At 54.2% G+C, this 7,972-nt stretch overlaps 1 protein-coding gene across 1 annotated transcript; it reads left to right on the forward strand.

Annotated features, from left to right (window-relative positions):
- Window positions 1–2,112: 2,112 nt before the first annotated feature.
- On the forward strand, window positions 2,113–6,595 carry LOC122235503 (glycine-rich cell wall structural protein-like). The gene is made up of 3 exons (XM_042975160.1): window positions 2,113–4,165; window positions 5,058–5,200; window positions 6,258–6,595. Exons 1-2 carry the CDS (start codon window positions 2,521–2,523, stop codon window positions 5,156–5,158), a joined length of 1,746 nt encoding a protein of 581 aa, XP_042831094.1. The 5' UTR covers window positions 2,113–2,520; the 3' UTR covers window positions 5,159–5,200; window positions 6,258–6,595.
- Window positions 6,596–7,972: the final 1,377 nt, after the last annotated feature.

Below are 7,972 nucleotides of genomic sequence, written 5' to 3' on the forward strand. Positions count from 1 at the left end.
GACCCTGGAGACAGGTCTGCCAATGGAAAGGACTTGGCCACTTCTGTTGATCGACAGGGGGAGTTGAGTGGGCAAAAAGGATACCTTTCCCCAAGGAAATCTGAAATCCTGGGTTGTGCTAATTTCCTGGCTTGGAGAAGATCAGACATCATGGGTGGATGGCTAGAGATGGAGGTCAGGCACCAGCTACAGGGGTCAGAGATAGGGATTCTGACTCCCTAGATGGGTTTGCACCCCCGGGAAGCCTCAGGAAGATGACCGAGGCCCTAGACTGTCCCAAGGACTTCTTGGGCCATGTACTTGTCATGAAGAGAGCCTCATTGTCGGAGCTGGGAGGACACTCTCCCCCAGCTTTGCTTTGGGTATTTGCTGAACGCACATCTGCCCAGCTTTTTCCTGTCTCCATTGTTTGCTGGCGTTAATTATTCTCCCCCACCCCCCACCCCTCGCAGACTCAGAGCCAACCCCGACCACCTGGGGGATGGTTTGCTGCCACCGTAAAAGGGCCGTCTCTTCCAGGGTCCTCCTCACTCCTGTCATTTCATAGCCCTAGGTTTTCATTAACAGCAGCCCACCCTATGGCATCCCTAGTGCCCTGGTCCTCTGCTCTGGGCAGAGAAGAGGTTCCAGGTGCCCACTTCTTCACCGGAGACTTCACGATCAATGGTAGGTCATCATCTCATGTTTCGACCGCGCTGATGAGTAAAGGAGCCAACCAGAGAGGATATGACTGAGTATAAACAGAGTCTTGGCAAAGATATCAGAACACCGACACTGGGAGGGCCTGGCTTCCAGAAGTCTTAGCCAAACCCCCTAGAGGGGCGCAGGAGTGATGCGAGGCTCTGGGATGGGGACCATGGACAGGTCCGCCGTCTTTGTGTCTCATGTGTCAAACCAGAACAGGTACAAATGAGAGTTCCAGTGAGACACAGCCCTGGTACATTGGAAGGCACCCAATACATCGATGTGTAAATGCATGATTTAATGAATACAGCTGATCAGTTTGGGTAGGAGGTGAGGAGGCCGGGAGGCACTGTGCTAGGTGAGAGGGGACGGGGTGGCCCACAGAGGGCCTCTGGAAGCCAGACCTCTGGAAGCCAGGCCCTCCCAGTGTCAGTGTTCTGCCACTCTGCCCATGCTGGAGCCATTTCATTCCCTAGACAGGTACACACACACACACACACATCTCTTGTACTATCGATGCTGTTTCCTTTACCTACAGTGACCTCCCTCCTTATCCCTTCCTTGCTATCCCTTCCTTACTAGGTAATCTAAGGATCTTTCAGAATCCAGGTGAAATGCTTCCTGTCGAGCATTTTCTCAGGCCCCAATCTCTTCCCCTCGCCCTCGCCACTTAAGCATTCTTTCTCCCGTATTCCCATAGCACTTTGTGTTTATCCCTGGTTTAGCACTTGTCACCTGTGTCATCGGTGTCCAAGTGTCTGCTGCCTCTCTAGACCGTGAACTAGGGCAAGCCATGAGTCCTAGGCATCTGTGAATGGGGACTCACTGGTGTAACTCTACAACACTGTGAACCCCCATTAAACAAAATGTTATTCTCCCAAAAGAACTCCGTTCTTCTCATTAATAGGCCTTTATGATAAAAAAAAAAAACTGTATGCAATTTGTTATTATATTTTTTAAGCTTATTTATTTGAGAGAGAGAGTGCACAAACAGGGGAGGGTCAGAGAGAAAGGGAGAGAGGGAGAGAATCCCAGGCAGGCTCTGAGCAGAGCCAGACCTGGGGCTTGATCTCACCAATTGTGAGGTCATGACCTCAACTGTGATCAAGAGTCACCTGCTTAATCCACTGAGCCACCCGCTTAACCCACTGAGCCACCCAGGCACCCCAGTTACTATTATATTTTTAATTTCAACAATCAAATATTTGTGGAAATGTGTTTTTTGTCTTGTTATGTAAGTACCTACATAATGGTCCCGATTTCACCTGTGAGCTTCCCCAAACCCAAATGTTTCCTCTCTGCCTCTTACAGGAGTTTCCCCAACCTAGGTGGTCCACATTGGACCACTATAGTTTTTCAGACAATGGTAAAACTTAAAGGACAAGAGTTGCGCGGACCCGAAAGTAATGGCAAGACCCTAAGGCCTCAAAGAACAAACAGGGAGGTAAAGTGGGAGCAACCCCTAGGGGCCTCGGTCATTCATTGGACGCTGAGCACGTCACTCTTTGCGTCTGGACGAATGAGGGTGGAGCTCAAGAGGAGGGCACGTGGCCCATTGTTGACGCCTCTGGCCCCGCCCACCGTCCTGCGGCCGGTGGACTTACCCGCCGCGGCCAGCGTCGCCCGAGGGGAGGCCTGGGTGGGCCGCTCCCCACGACCGCCCCCTGCCCTTCCCGTCCGGGGCCTCCTCGGGCACCGCCACCGACTGCTGTCCCCCTCGGCGGCCACCTCACGCCGGGCCCCGTTGCCCTCGGCCTCCCGTCGGGGGCAGCGGGCAGCCTCCGGCGTCGCCGCAGCCCCATCTGTCGCCTCCCCGGTGAGGTACTCCCTGGTGCCATGTCCGCCTCCGGAGATGGAGGCCAGGCCCCGGGTGGCCAGGAGAACCCCATGGATGAGGCGGGGGCCCCGGCGGCCGGAGGGGCCAACGAGGTGGCCGGCGGCGAGGCGGGGGCCGCTGGAGACGGAGTGGCTGGTGGCGATGGGATGGCCGGAGACGAAGCGGTCGGTGGCGACGGGGTGGCCGGAGACCGAGAACAGGTGGCTGGAGACGGAGAGGCAGTGGCCGGAGATGGAGACCGGGAGGCCGGAGACGAGGACAGAGTGGCCGGCGGAGATCGGGTGGGCGGAGGTGGAGTGGCCGGCGGAGAATGGGTGGCCGGAGATGGAGACTGGGAGGCCGGAGACGAAGACAGAGTGGCCGGCGGGGATTGGGTGGGTGGGGGTGGAGTGGCTGGAGGAGACTGGGCGGCCGGAGGTGGAGACGGAGCGGCCGGCGGAAACTGGGGGGCCGGAGATGGAGAGGCCGGCGGAGACGGGGAGGCCGGAAACGAAGTGGCCGGCGGAGACTGGGTGGTCGGAGCAGGAGTGGCCGGTGGAGACGAGGTGGCCAGAGGTGGAGACGGAGGGGCCGGAGGCGGAGGCGGAGACGGAGACGGAGGGGCCGGAGGCGGAGACGTGGTGGCCATGGGCGACAGAGTGGCCGGAGGCGGAGTGGCCGGAGGCGGAGACGGAGTGGCTGGAGACGGAGTGGCCGGCGGTGGAGACCTGATGGCCATGGGCGACAGAGCGGCCGGCGGCGGAGACGGAGCGGCCGGCGGTGGAGACGGAGCGGCCGACGGAGGAGACGGAGCAGCCGGTGGCGGAGACAGAGCGGCCGATGGCGGAGATGGAGTGGCTGGAAACGGAGTGGCCGGTGGTGGAGACGGAGCGGCCGATGGCGGAGACGGAGCAGCCGGTGGCGGAGACAGAGCGGCCGATGGCGGAGATGGAGTGGCTGGAAACGGAGTGGCCGGTGGTGGAGACGGAGCGGCCGATGGAGGAGACGGAGCAGCCGGTGGCGGAGACAGAGCGGCCGATGGCGGAGATGGAGTGGCTGGAAACGGAGTGGCCGGTGGTGGAGACGGAGCGGCCGATGGCGGAGACGGAGCGGCCCATGGCGGAGACGGAGCGGCCGGCGGTGGAGACGGAGCGGCCGGCGGTGGAGACGGAGCGGCCAGTGGCGGAGACGGAGCGGCCGATGGCGGAGACGGAGCGGCCGGGGACTCCGGGCCCCACCCTGCCGAGGCTGCCGTTTCGGCCGCGCCTGCGGAAGGCCTCAGGGAGGAGGCGGTGGGCCCCGAGGGCGGGAACGCCTTCGAGGCGGGCGAGGACTCGGACTTCGGGCCGGCAGACGAGGACGAGGACGGGGCGGAAGAGCCGGAGGCCGCCGGGGACGTAATTGTGGACGCCCACCATTTCCCAATGGTGGGCTTCCGCTTTCCGTTCCTGGACCTGGTGCATTCGCTGCTACACCTCGTCCACTACAACAACCACATCCTCGTGCGGCCCCGGCCTCTGCAGCTCAACGTTCCCCCTGCGCCCCCAGCGGCGACCGCGGCCCACGAGTCCCAGGGCTCATCGTCGTCGTCGTCATCAGAGGAGGAGGAGGCTACCTGGGAGACCGCGGAGGAGCCTGACGAGGAGGAGACGGCAGCCACAGAGGGTGAGGGGGACCCGCGCGTCCCAGGGGCCGGGGCTGTGGGCGGTTGCGGGCGCCCGGGCACAGAAGCCGAGGTTGGGGGCGCCCCCAGACTGAAGGCCGAGGGCCCGGGTGGGAGCCCCGTGCCGTAGCTACCAGTGGCTTTGAGAAGGAAACGTGCCGCCTTCTGGCAGCCGCGGCTAAGACAGCCGAAGGCCGCGGGGTAGGTGGAGGTCTGCACGGGGTAGGTGCAGGTGCAGGAGGGTGGGAGGATGTGCAGGAGGGCGGGCGGGGCTGTGCGGGTCAGCGCAGATGGGGGTGCAGGGGGCGGGAGGGGTCTGCAGTTCAGCGGTGTACAAGGGGTGGGAGGGGTGCGCAAGAGGGCGAGACGGGGGTGCAGCCAGAAGGAATAGAGCGAGCCAGGGGCACACCTCATTTTTGTCCACGGCTGTTAAAAATGCCAAGTTTTCGAACGTTCATCCCCAATCGTTATGAACTGACGTGGGAGCACTTGGGAAAACTGAAATATTCGGGCATTGAGGGACTAATGAGCTTCATGGGAGAATTTGGAGTTGAGGCAAAACATGGTTGCAAGAAATCTCTGACAAGAACACACACAATGCAGCAGACACTTGATGATTCTGATCCCTTCTTCTCCGGAGGGCCAGTTAGAATAGCAGCACAGGGTGGCAGCTTGACTGGAAAGAAAGAATGTCACTGTGAAAGTGACCAAGCAGCAGAAGGGTGAGGGCCATGGAGGGGCTGTATCAACCAGGAGGAAGGGCCCCAGCTCTTAGTTCCTTCTATCCTCCCGCTTCTCCTGCGGGTACTCTACTAGACGTCACTCTTCCTTATGCATCACACTATTTCTTCCTGTGAATGTCTGCTCCAAAGTCTGTATTATTCTTCACCAAAGGAACAACAAACTATCAGCAGGAAAACTCTGATAAGGAGGCGCAAGTCTCGGAGAGCGGGGAAGAAGAGACGTTTAACAGACAACAAGAAGGATCTCACTGAAAAGCATTTGGACCCACCACAGAACAGGCCCAAAAAATCCAGGTATCCGTATAGCTCCACCTATCACCCAACCATTCCTGACATTTACCTGTTACTGACCGGGTTGTTGTTTTTTTTTCTCTTAATTCTCCCAATAAATTAAGAAGTTTGTTTAAAATGAATTCAGACATTCCGTTCTACCTACTTAGAATGTTAACACAACACTCAGGTACCTAGTAATAGAAATCACAGTATATTTTGAAATCTATTTCATGGCTCCCCATTCGTTCTTGTGAGCTCTTTTGTCCTCTACCTATAAGACTACTAACAAATGGTAAACGTATCAGTAACTGAGACCAGTCTTTGTTTAGAAAACAGCCGAAGCAGCAGCTAAAGTGGCTGGGCTGTTTCCTACTTGGGCATTCATTACTTGGCCATGGAAATGTACCCCCTTGTACTAACTAGGAGACTATACCCTTTCGAATGTGATTACGTGCAAATGGCAAAAAGTTCAGAATTTCAAGTAGCACTGCATTTAATGATTAATACCTAAGTATTCAGGTGTGGACTTTTGTATTTTATGTGACAGTCCAAAGAAACTTAGTCATAGTATGGCTATTACTTATCACTGAATTGGTAATTAAGTCTTGAAGTATATCTTGTCTTTGAATATATTTAAATGATTAACATTTGATTTTTTTTTTTTTTTTGCGTTTTCAAAGCTGTGTATTTTACAATAACAGCCCGTTTCTCGTATGGTAGATACGGAGAATCAAGGGTCTGGGAGGGTAAGGGAGTATCGTTTGTGGAATGAGCATAGGCTTTTAAGGTGAAGTGATTTTCTTAAATCCCGGAATCCTCTCGAGGGAAAGAAAAAAGCATTGATGGTATTAGGCAAGAGGGAGGCCAGGTTGGTGGGAGCACGTGATCGAAGCCATGGGCCGCACGAGCACCCCAGGCACAAGGGTGCAGGTTACAAGAGGAAACTGTGTTCTCTCCTCGTTGAGAAATAGCCCACGGACGTAGCGGGTATATATAGGGCTGTTTTCATAGGTTTGGAAAGTCACCGTTGGTGGTTACGGCTCTATGATTGCTAATTTTCTCTCATTTCATCCTGCAGCTGGGAGGAACAAAACGAGATGAAGAAAGAAGAAAGAATCTGTCCACTGTTTCCGGTTTCTCATTTTTTAGAAGCGCATGGGAATTTTATTAACACTGACGTCATTCCAAACCGCATCCCCCAAAGAGTGATATCCCATGAAATCTGCCTTTTCTGTTACACTTGACAGATACGTTTGACAGCATGTGTTCTCATCAAAAATAAGTTTGTTTTAAAGTAATAAACTGGAAGGAAGGCAGATTTTATTTAGATAAATCATTTTAACTCCAATCTCTCTTTTATTTTACCTCTTTGTTTTGACGCACCATGCCTTCATTAAAAGGTATCACTGCCTACCATTTGACGAGCCTGTTTTAAATTATTTTATTATGGCCCCAAATAAATTAAAATGTCAAGGTGAAAACAACTTTTGTAAAGAGGGAGATGGAGGTCAGGTCTTTAGAGCTACGTGGCTCACTGTGTCAGGAACTAGCCGCATGTGGCTACTGAAACACGCCCGGTCTCATTTGAGACGCGCTGTTAGGCATAAAAAGGACGTAACTCACTGATAATTTTATACCGATTACATATCGAAACGATACCAAATTGAGTTAAAATGTACTACTGGAATTAATTGTGCCCACTTCTTTTTACTTCTTAACGTGGATACTAGAAAAAGTGACACACGTGAGTTGCATCGTAACGTCTATTAGCACTGCTCTAGAGTGTGGTTTGGAAGGAAACCTGGTGGATGGCCCAGCTGGCCTGCAGGCCACATGGTGCTGCTGGGCCTCGACCCAGACACCGATTTAGAGGGTGGTTCTCAAAGTTTGGGCCCCACGACAGCCTCGTCAGCACCAGCCAGGAATTCTTAGGTTCCACCCAAGACCTGCTGAATCGGAACCTCCGAGGGCAGGCCCAGAAATGGGTACTTTCACAAGCTCTTCAGGGGATTCTGAGGCAGCTACGGTTTCAGAAGCACTGCTTCAGAGGCACAGGGGAAGATGAGACTCACCTATGGTAGAACCAGCCTTAATTCACTGGCTTGGGACTTGCAGGTCAACTGAACAGGGTGGCAAGGGCTGGACTGGGGAGGGGGCCAGAACCCACAGGGGCTGAGACACAGAAGGGCTCACATTGGGTGATGGCAGAAAACTGCAGAAATAAAAAACCTGATTCCAGAAGAATACAAACATGACACCATGTATATAAAGTCTAACGGCACATGCAAAATGATCACCGTGTACTGATCGTGGATACAAATATCTAGAGGAAAAAGCATGCATAGGAGAGATGCCTACAAATGTAGCATGTGTGGGTGGGAAAGGTAAATAACTCATTTAGGGTGGTGACTACCTCTTGGGGAAACGAAGGGAGGAGAATCCTACTGGGGAGGGCTCCGCAGTGGCTTCAACTGTATTTCCAATGTTACATTTCTTTGTTTACATAAGTTTATTTATTTTGAGAGAGAGAGAGTGCTCCTGCGCGCACTGGAGCGAGCACAAGCAGGGGAGGGGCAGAGAGGAGAGACAGAATCCCGAGCAGGCTCTGCGCCATCAGAGATCCAGAGTTGGATGCTTATCCAACTGTGCCACCCAGGCGCCCCTGCAGTGTTGCATTTCTTAAGCTGGGTGGTGGGTCCATAGACGTTGATAGAGTATTCTCTCTAATTTTGTATAGATCTGAAATATTTCCTAATAAAAAATGAAAAAAACAAAAGGAGGAGAGAAGAAGCT

Source organism: Panthera tigris, chromosome X, assembly GCF_018350195.1.
Source record: "Panthera tigris isolate Pti1 chromosome X, P.tigris_Pti1_mat1.1, whole genome shotgun sequence".
Lineage (NCBI taxonomy): Eukaryota > Metazoa > Chordata > Mammalia > Carnivora > Felidae > Panthera > Panthera tigris.